We start from the raw sequence: 11472 nt of genomic DNA, 5'->3' as shown, positions 1-11472 counted from the left end.
GAATATTTCGGGGTGCGAGCCGCATACGCCAGGCGCTCCTCCGAGCTGCACGAGTGAACCGAGGAGCGGTAAGAGCACTGCGCGCAATAGCCGCATTTCTCGAGGAAGAAAACCCCGTACAGGCTTTCTCTGAGGGTCATGTAGTTTGTAATGTACTCGTATACCATCCCAGTCACGACAGCAACAGGTGAGCGAGCATTCACTGAGTAGACGTTCATAATTGCGAGCACTCAGAACGGCCATTCCTCTCGTTGTTAATGTCTGACATTGCCCTGTTCACTGTTGAACAATCTCAGCGGCAGCCATTCTCGACTGGCATTTTTCCGGTTTGTGTTTCTCCTTGCTACGTTGTGCCTTATGCATTTATCTTCGATCAAGTGAAAGTTGTGGCCTTTCGTATTTTAAGGTCTAATCGGCTGACAGACTAAAAACAAACACTCTGTACACTAGGACAAATGGCTGATTTCGCAAGCCTGTAGCCCATGCTATGAAGACCCTACATAGGCGAGAAAGACATCGTTTGAAAGCTCCCGGTTTCTAGTTTCTCTATAGTCTCTAGTACATTTTGTAGTTTTGATAAACCTACAATTTACTACTTGGCTCGCGGACGATATGAAAATATTGGGGCGGAGTGTAAAGGGTTAAGTTTCACGTCAGTTAGTACGCATGTTACGGATGCTAAATAGTATGCGTTTTTGATATCAAAAATACAGTTGCTGATGTGAAAAATACAAATGTTGATATCACAAGTAGCAGATCATTCTTGATACCAACAATTGTATTTTTGATATCAGAAATTATGGACTAAATGTCACAGCGGCTTGCCATACATTTTCAGTGTGCACTCGGTGATGCTGGAAGTAATTGGTTCGTTGCAATCAGGGCATCAAATCGTGTCTCGTTACAAGGAGGACGTGATTTTGCACACTGTCCGTTTAAAGTATAACCCGAAGCTCAATTACAATAGAAATGTGTGAATCAACAGATAATCCATGTGGTTTTGCACTTCCGTTCTTTGGAAAAGCCAACACTGTCTCTGAAGAAAACCCGTTACAATGTCATGCACTTAATCTTCACTGCTACTGGTACGAGTGTCGCATGCAGACCGAATCTTCGAATGGTCGTATTCAATGTTTCTATTACTATTTAGGACCAAAAAACAAATGATAAAGGTATAGTTGTGCTCATTCAGCTTCACATGAGTCGGAACTGTCTCTAAAAAGCTGTGGAAGTCTTGGAGATGAGTGCTCAGTAGGTAGGGGAGCTGTGCGTTGAGAGCCAGGGCAGTGAAGTGAGCGCAGCGGGGCGCGGCGGGGTTGCCGACAGACAGTGATGTGGCATCTGACCGTGATTGTGTGGCAGCAAAGCGAGAGCTCCACCAAAGAGCCCGATTGGCCCGCTGGGGTGGCTGAAACCCTCGTGCACCCTGCTGCGCCAGGGCCAGCCCTCAGCCAATCAGGGCGCCGGATTATTTAAGGAGCGGAGCGCCGCTTCTCGGTAGTTCGTTGCCGAGTTGCACAATGGAGAGGTCTGGGATGAGCGTGCGGGTCTGGAGTCTTGTCTGTTTGCTGATGGCGGCTGCGGCGGATGTTTCTGTAGCCCAGGGTCAGAACTGCTTGGTTAGTGACAACGAGAAAATGGCGTGTGGTGCCCCTGCTATCAGTAGAGCCGACTGTGAAGCGAGTAACTGCTGCTTTGATCAGAGGGGAAGACAGCCCTGTTATTACAGCAATGAGGGTGAGTGTTCAGGGCAACATATCGTACAAAGGGCTCCTGAGCGCGTTGCTTTGCTAATCTTCTCCCCTCTCCCTCCAGTGACTGTGCAATGCACCACGGATGGTCAGTTTGTGGTTGTAGTACCCAGGAATGTGACCACGCCTCCACTGAGCCTTGACACGGTCAGCCTGCTAGGGGGTCAGAGCGCCCCCTGCAGCCCTGTTGGCACCACTGCTGGCTTTGCCTTGTTCCAGTTCCCAGTCAGTGCCTGTGGAAGCACGCTGAAGGTGAGGAAGCGTTTCCCAGCTTTGCCCTGAGCATTGCAGCGCCTTGTGGTCATTGTCTCGGCTGCATAACGTGAGGGTCTGCCTCCCTCTTCCAGAGTGAGGGTGGCGATGTGGTGTACGAGAACACGATGTCCTCTAAACGCGATGTGCAGAACGGGCCTGATGGCTCCATCACCAGGGACAGCTACTATGAGTAAGTGGGGCTCCCCAGTGCCCGTCTCCTTGTGCCAGTACCCGACTAGGTCCAATGGCTGCCTGCTTCTCCTTCCAGGCTGACCTTCCTGTGCAAGTATTCGGGCAGTGAGCTTGTTCCCGTGGAGGCTGTAGTGTACACTGCAGCCCCGCCTCCTCCTTCAGTCGTGGCCCCGGGACCTCTCAGTGTGGAGCTCAGGATTGCAACGGGTACTGTGACGAGCCCTTGTACGTGGCCATGCTATGAACTGGTTTCCAATGCATGCTGGCTTCTTAAAGCTCCCTGTCGTTCCTCCTGTAGAAGCTGTGTATGCCTCCTACTACGGTGATGGGGACTACCCCGTGACCAAGGTCCTGCGGGATCCTGTGTATGTTGAGGTTCGCATCCTGAATAGGACCGACCCCAACATTGTCCTGACGCTGGAAGACTGCTGGGCAACTTCCACCCCCAGCCCACTCGGCCAGCCCCAGTGGAGCCTGCTGGTTGCTGGGTAACTGGAGCCCTGTATCTCTTTCCGGCCGGCTCGTGTTGCTGGTTTAGGTAGACCTCTGAACCCAATTGTGGTGCTCTTTCCAGGTGTCCGTACAGAGACGACCAGTACCAGACCACCTTGGTTCCCGTGGCTGGCTCCTCAGGGCTGCCATACCCAACGCACTACAAGCGCTTCATCGTGCAGATGTTCACTTTTGTGGATGCTGGCTCCCAGCTCCCTCTGAAGGAGAAGGTAAGGGTCTATTGGCCAAGGAGTGCCATGGTCTTGACTGTATTCCCAATGGTGGCATTGTATTGTACTGCATCTCCTGCTTCCCCAGGTGTTCATCCACTGTAGTGCAGCAGTGTGCCAACCCAGTGCTACTGACAGCTGTGTCGCTCCATGCAGCCAGAGAATGAGTGAGTGGCTCGGTTCCAGTGTGAGCTGGAATGGCATCTTTCCCTAAGGCTCTGCCAGTGGAGGGCCTGCTTCTGTAATGCTGCTCTTGTCCCTTCAGGGAGAGCTGTTGCCCCGGTGCAGAGGGCCTCCAGGGAGACGGCAGTGGTGTCCAGTGGGGAAGTGATCCTGACTGCCTCTGAGCTCTCTGCTGTGGACAGGAGGGCTTCTCCCCGTGAAGGTGAGGAGGGGAGCTTTGACTGTCTGCTGGCGCTCCGTCCTCTGGTGTCTGCGCCCTTGTGAGCTGCCTGTCCCTCTCCTGTCTCCACAGTGTCCCAGGCCTTCGGCTATGCTGTGCTGACTGTGGCTGCCTTCACGGTGCTTGTGCTCTGTGCTGTACTGCTGGTGGCTGTGTGGAGATCCAAGCCCCACAGGTGGGAAACCCAACTGTAGCTGGATCAGGCTTTTGAATAAAACTGGACTGTGAAATATGTGACTCGATCAGTTTCTTATTGCCTTGCAAAGATCCTTCAGCCGTGTGCTCCACAGCCTGAGTCCAGGCCCTTGGTTCAGTGGGTGCTCTTCCCTCTAGTAAGGCACTCCAACAGGTGTGTAGTACTCCTGGCCCTACTGTACGTTTCACAGTGGTGGCCAGGGCCTTTGCTAGTGTGGTGAAAGGTGATGACAATTATAGGGGGCCCCACAACATCCAGCAGTTAGCCTATATATATATATGTGTCTATATACACCTGTTCTGTGAATAATTCTATTTTATATTAGTTGTATGCCTGAGAATTGAATGAAAACCACACAAACATGCAATTTGGTGACAAGCTTTCCAAGTATCTGCTCCTCTGCCCTCCCGAAAAATGGTTTGGCCGATCCGACGTTGTTATTAATTATGCAGTGACAAACAGCAGGGGGACCCAATGAATTGTAAGTCCCACCCCAGCTCGTGAACTGATCCAATCAGAGCTGCTGAGGTTAGCGGTGAAGTTAGTGGATGAGCAGGACACTGACTGAAAATGTCTGGGAAAGGAAAACCTAAATCAGGGTACTAGTAACGCCATGAAAAGAAGGGGAGAGAGAGGCCAGGAGAATTGCTGTATCCCAGTCTATCAAGACGTTCTTTAAGACCGGTTAGTGTATTGTCATTTCTCTGCCAGATTTACTTTCGTGGGCATAGGAAAACTACCGGTCAGTATTGTCACATAATTTTCCTTACCGGCGCACACCGCCACCAACAGAATGATAATGTGGTTGAAATCCCCGTCTTTTTTACGCTGTTGTGAATAGAGTTGGTTTGTATAACACAGGGAAAATGGACACGAGTCACGACGCATGTCACAAGCATTACCGACCTGCCGGCTTTTGATGTATTTTAATACAGTCAAGAAAACACGAATACAACACACTGCTCTTGGATGGATGTATTCGCTTTAATTAATATATTATGCAGTACCATATTATCTTCATTCAAAATGAACACTGAGTAATTTTAGTGGTATTTTTTTTAACATTTGACTGCATTCTTGTTAATTTCTGAATGTTTACTTTTTGATTTATGATTTATAACAGACTGATGGGAATAACTATTATAGGCCTATTGCTGGTAAATTTTTAAAATTGGTTTTGTAATTATTATTTAATAATTTCTTGGCTTTTGTTAGTTTTTAATTAGTTTGTATTGAATAATGGTATGAGGACTTTAAACAGTGTTTCATAAGTTATGGCTTAATGGCATTCTTTGGATGTAGTATTTATATAAACATTTAACTTTTAAAATTAAGGTTTACTTAAATTTAAAAGACTTAGAAGAAGGTCAGATTCACCCAGCTTGCCACTCATTAGTGAGCAAATATACACAGGATCTTACAGCAGGCTTTGAGAATGAAGTGAGGCATCTTAAGTCTGTGTATAATGTCATATTTGCAGACTGCCAGTCTCCTCTCGACCTGCTGAATTCAATCTACAGGATGCAGCTCCACAGCATTTTTGGAGAAGTGTGTGTTGCAGTGGGCATCTTCTGCACTCTGCCTGTCTCTGTTTCTGGTGCAGAAAGGGCTTTCAGCAAGTTGAAGCTTGTCAAGAAATCTCAGGTCTAACCAAACTCAAGAGAGGTTTTATAACCTTGCCTGACTTTCAATTGAAAGCCAGCTAAACAGACAGCTGGACTACAAAGACATCATAAGTGACTTTGCCAACAGAAAGGTCTGACAATGGGATTTTGGTTCATCCTACGTGAAGGGACGTGAAAGGTCATCAAAGGTTAAAGATCAATCAAACCGATATACATATACTAATGATTCGTATAATTTTCGTTGTTATTTAAATGTGCATTGCTGATTGAAATTTGTTTTAGTGTTTGCTATGTATTTGTTTTTATATTTAATGTGATATTTGTGTATTTTGCTTTTGCCGATGTTCAGTAAAGACCTTTATTTGCATTCATGTATGTTATCTGTTTTGTTATTTTGCAATAAACCCATATTAGGTTACAGTATACAGTATATGATATGGGTGGAGGGCGGTGGGGGCCCCGAATCCTCTAGCTACGGCCCTGGTGGTGGCAACAAGTGACCCCTCCATGTCTCCCCTCCCCATCAAACTTCCCTTTCATTTGTGAGGGGTTGCTGAGAGTATAGTCCTGACGTGGAGTAAACGTGGTCTCTTGCTTGCTCTGTATTGATCAGCATGTTGCCCAGATCCAAAGAAGAAATGCCAATAATGTTCCTGTAGCCAAGGAGGTGCCCTTGGCGCTGTAATGCCATGATCTGCTGTAGTGCCCAAGTACCCCCAGAAGGGGGAGGCAGCGACTGTCCTTTCTGTCGCTTGTGTTCACAGATACACTTGCTCACTGATACCCCGTTGCTCTAGAATCACTAAACGACGCTACTACGAGCTCGCTGAGTGGCACTCTACAAGCCGGCAGCCACATGGCCGAGGTAAACGGACTGTGAAACCATTCACAACTGGTCTCCTTTCAATGAACTCAAAACCACATCGCTTACAGCACACTGTGCTTTGGTGAATTTCAACAAGGTCTCATTGCCCTTGAACAAATTCCGTGTTAAAGTTCAAGGGGTGTGTGCGTGTATGTGGTATGGTTTCTCACAATTCATTCTTCGCAGTCACATGTAGAAGCAGGCTCTGAAACCGTTCACAATTGGTATTTAAAGTAGTCTTGAAAACGTTAGCTGTCATTTGAGGATTTGAGGCTCTTTTCATTCATGGGGGCAGTCGAATAACCTTACCGCCGTGCAATTCTTCATATTGCTTTAAAACACCTTAAAATACGACAGTTGTTTCATTTTGGCACTGCGTTGTATTATACTTTTCAGTGGAGTCCATGAGCTACAATATGCGATTAATTTTATTGATACCTGCTGTATAACCCTGCACTTAAACTGCCTTGTATCTGCAATACTTGAGACGGTGGTATCGGACCCTAATCTAACTGCCATATTAATTGTTCCAATTTGTTCTGCCCATTATTGAATTTAACCCGTATTTTCTCTTCTACTGGCTCGGTCTTTCTGAAGTTATTGAATATTATTGCAGTTACTGCGATTGGGTCTCAAGATACCACACTTGAGCTCTTGTATAGCCTATAGGTTATAAGTCATTTTCATTATAATTCTGTCATCTCTTGCATTTTATGATCAGCAGCTGAGGGCTATCAGCACACACAGACACCGTCAGGGTCATCGCCACCCAAGGGCTGTTGATGTACTGAACTCCTTGTAATACCTAGAGCTTAATATCTAGTGCCTGTAGTCTAATGTATTACACATAGTCACGGTAATGGAGGTGTAAATCCGTAGGCTGAAGAGAGAGACCGCAGTGGGATAAACACGCAAGTTATATGTCACGGAGAGAAGGTACAGTATTCACTTCCATTGAAGCTCAGCAGTGCCAATGAATTCATGGTATTGAAATATTGTGTTGACAAATGCTGGCTTCCAACTAGTAAACTAAAACACTGAAATGACCTATTTACACATTCTGATGATTATGTGGTCAAAACGGGTTGCATGCCCCCTTTAACAAAACGTGTGTATTTCCTGCCGCAATATTCAACGTGTCAAAAACCCCATTCTCACTGAAAAGATTGCCGGATTTGGTGGCATTTTGTTGCTTTCAAAGTCTGTGTGAATCAGAATAGGGGCGCATTTTTGTGACCGCAACAGCAGGAGGTCATGCCACCTTTGAACAAGAACTATTGTCACACATATGGCATATGTTAAATACCATTACATCATGCAACATACAATATCTCAATACAGGCAAACGTGTTGCCCCCTCACACTGGGTTCGTTTCAAACGAAATCAGCTCGTTTGGAAACTAACTCGGGGTCGTTGTCGTGGTTCACTGTCGTGTTTTCTCAGGTCTCAGATCACTTGTGTTCATATTGCAATAATCAAGTGAGCTCGGATCGTTTTGTATTAATAAAACATGTGTACTTTTTACATGATTAGTGCACAAGAAATGGCAGCATAACGCCTACAATACCAATTACATACATATGACGGCAATGAAGTAACTGCAGTAGTCCAAACACATTTGACAGTCTACCTCTGTTACAAGCGAATAATAATACACGGGCGCGTCCGTCGTGGGCGCAGATCTGACCGGCAAAGCAATTCATTTTCACAATATGTGACGATTGCGTGTATCGTGAACGCATCCACTATTTAACACATACTGTATGCAGTTGCTGAACACAACAATAGGCTGCATATTATAATGAGTGTTGCGCTGCCGAATGCTGATTGGTTTGCCTATATACACATATACAATAACACAGTAGTGTGACGTCCCCTAAATATCCATCTAGGAGAATTTTACCGTTATTGCCATAACTTTAAACATAGTGCTACTTTAACTAATACATTAAATGCAGGGTTTTTATAGCAAGTCGTTATTTCTGACACTTATTGACACTGATCTGACACAAACAAACGTACAAAAAAGCCGCAAAATGATTGAAACAGGACTGGCTCACACACAGCATCTTTCTATTCAATTGTACACTCGGGTGTATACACGTTAACTTTAATTTGCATTCTACTCCATTTAGAAAACAATGAGAGAACAATCTTTTCTAACACCCTGGATGAGAGGAATCTAGCCCAATATCCAGTTGTTGTCAGATTACTGATGTTACCGTTAACAATAAGTACATGCATCAATGCATAAATGCGCGTGTTATCTAAACTCCACGTTCCTCTTCTTTCTGAATAAGAACCGAGAGCTCCCAGTGTCACATTCAAGTTTTTCCACCAGCATTGAAGTGAGTGTAGCCTAAATAATGAAATCGGCACAGCACAAAACCACGCTCACACAGCCGCAAAATCGGTTCCGTGGTCCCTGCTGGCTGCAGCTGTGCAGGACCCAACACACTGGACACGCTGGATCCGCGCCGCTGCTGGCGCTGCGCCACTTGTCGCCTCCTTTGATCAAGCCGCTCTCTCAGCCGGAACTCGGGCGCTCAGCGTGAAGCGAATTCCACGTGAAAATGTCGCGCTGTCTCCTCAGAGAGACGCGCTGAGCGGGATCATGTCAGTGTATAAAAGGAGGCGGTGTGGGCTGGGTAAGCATCGCGGATCTGTGAGCTAGCCTTGTATTGTGGCCGCAATGCTGCGTGCGAGGGTTTCGTGGTGTGGGCTGCTAGTGCTGTGTGTGGTCGCTGGGCTCTGCGACGCCGGGAGAGTTTCTAAGTGGGCGAGAGCCAAGCCTGCTGTCAGAGGGAAGCCTGCTGCCAGAGCCAAGCCTGTCGCCAGAGCCAAGGCCGTTGTGCGAGTGGACTCTTCTCTGTTCAAGCAGCAAGTCTCCCCCGTCGTGTGGGCGCAGTGTGGGGAGAGCGCGATCCAGGTGTCGGTGGAGAGAGACCTGTTCGGTACCGGCAGACTGATCCAGGCTGCGGATATCCAGTTGGGAGGCTGTGCGCTCAGCGGGCAGAACGACACGGTCCTGGTCTTCCAGTCGGAGCTGCAGGGTTGTGGCAGCGCCCTGTCGGTAAGTAGGGGAGGGGAATAAGGCTGCAGACTCGCACGGTGAATGGGTAAAACCATCCCGAGCTTAAGCGTTGCGCCTTTCACTTGTAGATGACCGAGGACGAGCTGGTGTACAGCTTCTCCCTAAACTACAACCCGTCCCCGATTGCCAACACTGGCATCGTGAGAACCGACCCTGCTGTTGTCCACATCGAGTGCGTCTACCTCCGGTGAGGACTCTGCCGCAGTACTGCTTCAGCCTAGCTGCTGTAGGATCGGTGTGTAATTGCTGTCTGCTCCCTAGGCTCCACAATGTGAGCAGCGATGCCCTGCAGCCAACCTGGGTCCCCTACACCTCCACCAAGTCTGCGGAGGATCTCCTGGACTTCTCCCTGCAGCTCATGACTGGTAGAGGCCAACCTAATGCAGCTCTAAGCCTCCCGTTTACCGGAGTGCTGCTCTGCTCTGCAGAGGCCTCATGCTGCTCCCTGTCTCGGCAGATGACTGGAGCTCCCCGAGACCCTCCAACGTGTACTTCCTGGGGGACGTCCTGAACATCCAAGCCTCCGTCAACCAGGCCAGCCACGTGCCCCTGCGGCTGTTTGTGGACAGCTGTGTGGCCACCTTGACCTCTGACCCGACCTCTTCTCCCAGTTATACTTTCATTGGGAACTATGGGTGAGTGAGATCCCATAGTCAAGCATGGCCAGTGTGCTTGCAGGTGTTGGCTCTCGACTCTGAGCGGGGCCATTATAATGGATTTCCTCCTGTGCCCAGTTGCCTGATTGATGCCAAGGTGACGGGCTCCAGTTCTCACTTCATGCCAAGACCTCAGGATGTCACGAAGCTGCAGCTGGTGCTTGATGCCTTCAGGTTCCACAATGAAGCCAACAGCTCCGTACGTCTCCCAGCCACTGTGCCTCTGTGCTTTTGTATCTTTGGCTTGTTTGGGCTCTGCTTTCTCAACCGTGTGGCTGCTTTGGCATTGAAGCAGCTCTCCCAAGGTGCACTAACCATGCCAATGTCTGTTCTGCTCAGATCTACTTGACCTGCCACCTGAAGGTGACTGCTGCTTCCCAGGCTGTGGACAACCTGGACAAGGCCTGCCAGCCTGTGGGCAACAGGTAGTGGGGTGGGGGTGGGAGGGTGCTCTAGGCCCTTGGTGTTCCCTTCCCGGTATCTGTACTGACCGCTGTATCCCTGTTGTAGCTGGAGCTCGGTGGATGGGAGTGATCAGGTCTGTAGCTGCTGTGACTCCAGCTGTAACCCTCTGTCTGGATCTAGGCTTATTGGGAGGTTTGGCAGGGACTTGGCTTTCAAGGAGGGTAAGGATGCTTTGCCTGGTTGTGAGTGTGGTACTGGGCTATAGAGTCTGGCTGGATCTAAGCCTCTCCACCTTCCAGAATGGGAAGGTGATGCCATGGTGTCTGTGCGTGTGCTGGAGAAGCCGCAGGATGCCGTCCCTCCAGTGGAGACGAATGCCCAGAGGTCTCCCCTGACTGCAGCAGGTACTGGGGCCTTTGCGTGGGGAATGTGCCTCTTGAATTGGAGCCAGAGGTTGTGGTCCCTTGCTGTAGTCTGGGTTTGACCTAAAGTGACTGACCTGTGCTTTCTTTGCAGGCATCTCTGCTGAGGTTGTGCTCCTGGCTGGTGTGGTGGCTGCTGTGGCTGTGTTGTGCATTGCTGTGCTGGGGACTGTGCTGTACAGGAGAGCAAGCCCACCCACGGCTTGACTGTGGTGTGACTGATCAATAAAGCTGAGAACAGACCATGACCCGTGTCTTTCCTCTTTGCTCTCCAAGTTCTGCATGATCTCAATCAATGGATGCTACAGATCATGTAAAGCTGTCCTTTAGCGCTCCGTTTGAGTGTTGCTGCTTTCCAGCATCTCTGCAGCTCTTGTGCAGAGAATTGGGCTCTGGAGGGTGAGACACGACTGCTTCGGGAGAAGGTTCAGTGTTTGGGAACATTGCACCCTAGTCACATGTGGTGGCAGGAAACTGTATTTTAGAACATGCAGGAGGAGGACGGGGATCGTTATGACCCCAGATGCCAGGGTTACAAACCATCACATGTGACCCTAAGCTACACGGTTAGATCAGATGTGTGTATGACGAATTCTTGGTCAAAAAGCATGGTTGCACGCTTAGGTATTCAATCCGAGCAAATGTGACTCAGCCTATGAGGGACTAACTTTCTGTTAAGCTAACGTCCTTGTATGGGAGAAACCTGTGCATCATTGTGCAATGAACAATGCCTGGGTCTGTCTGTGTATACCTAGAGGATGGTTTGATGCCATTATAGAGTGTTGGGTCTGTTCCGTCTAATCTGCTGCTTGATTTGAAGTGTATACATTTGTCACAGAGCGGCAATCCGAGCTAGGATTGTGTACCTTTGATTTAGGTGTATGT

The 11472-nt window shown here is 48.4% G+C and overlaps 2 protein-coding genes across 2 annotated transcripts; both read left to right on the top strand.

Annotated features, from left to right (window-relative positions):
• Positions 1 to 1637: 1637 nt before the first annotated feature.
• On the top strand, positions 1638 to 8616 carry LOC136766947 (zona pellucida sperm-binding protein 4-like). Its single transcript, XM_066720926.1, has 10 exons — positions 1638 to 1683; positions 1816 to 2003; positions 2099 to 2196; positions 2275 to 2405; positions 2497 to 2686; positions 2773 to 2920; positions 3009 to 3087; positions 3186 to 3305; positions 3396 to 3498; positions 8604 to 8616. The coding sequence occupies exons 1-10, from the start codon at positions 1638 to 1640 to the stop codon at positions 8614 to 8616; spliced, it is 1116 nt and encodes a 371-aa protein (XP_066577023.1).
• A 38-nt stretch (positions 8617 to 8654) lies between these two features.
• LOC136766946 (zona pellucida sperm-binding protein 3-like) lies at positions 8655 to 10794 on the top strand. Its single transcript, XM_066720924.1, has 9 exons — positions 8655 to 9083; positions 9173 to 9291; positions 9366 to 9469; positions 9562 to 9739; positions 9839 to 9959; positions 10100 to 10185; positions 10271 to 10386; positions 10465 to 10569; positions 10682 to 10794. Exons 1-9 carry the CDS (start codon positions 8703 to 8705, stop codon positions 10792 to 10794), a joined length of 1323 nt encoding a protein of 440 aa, XP_066577021.1. The 5' UTR covers positions 8655 to 8702.
• Positions 10795 to 11472: the final 678 nt, after the last annotated feature.

The sequence above is a fragment of the Amia ocellicauda genome, chromosome 13 (assembly GCF_036373705.1).
Source record: "Amia ocellicauda isolate fAmiCal2 chromosome 13, fAmiCal2.hap1, whole genome shotgun sequence".
In the NCBI taxonomy this organism is placed as follows: Eukaryota; Metazoa; Chordata; class Actinopteri; order Amiiformes; family Amiidae; genus Amia; species Amia ocellicauda.
The sequence above is the reverse complement of the archived record's forward strand: the minus strand, read 5'-3'. Positions and strand labels throughout refer to the sequence as shown.

Excerpts from the sequence above, each read along its gene's own strand:
- LOC136766947 (XM_066720926.1), top strand. The coding sequence starts at position 1,638 with ATGGCGTGTGGTGCCCCTGCTATCAGTAGAGCCGACTGTGAAGCGA. Across the intron at positions 2,197-2,274 it reads ACCAGGGACAGCTACTATGA|GCTGACCTTCCTGTGCAAGT; the intron begins GTAAGTGGGGCT and ends TTCTCCTTCCAG. Across the intron at positions 3,306-3,395 it reads GAGGGCTTCTCCCCGTGAAG|TGTCCCAGGCCTTCGGCTAT; the intron begins GTGAGGAGGGGA and ends CTGTCTCCACAG.
- LOC136766946 (XM_066720924.1), top strand. The coding sequence starts at position 8,703 with ATGCTGCGTGCGAGGGTTTCGTGGTGTGGGCTGCTAGTGCTGTGTGTG. Across the intron at positions 9,292-9,365 it reads ATCGAGTGCGTCTACCTCCG|GCTCCACAATGTGAGCAGCG; the intron begins GTGAGGACTCTG and ends TCTGCTCCCTAG. Across the intron at positions 10,186-10,270 it reads TGCCAGCCTGTGGGCAACAG|CTGGAGCTCGGTGGATGGGA; the intron begins GTAGTGGGGTGG and ends TCCCTGTTGTAG.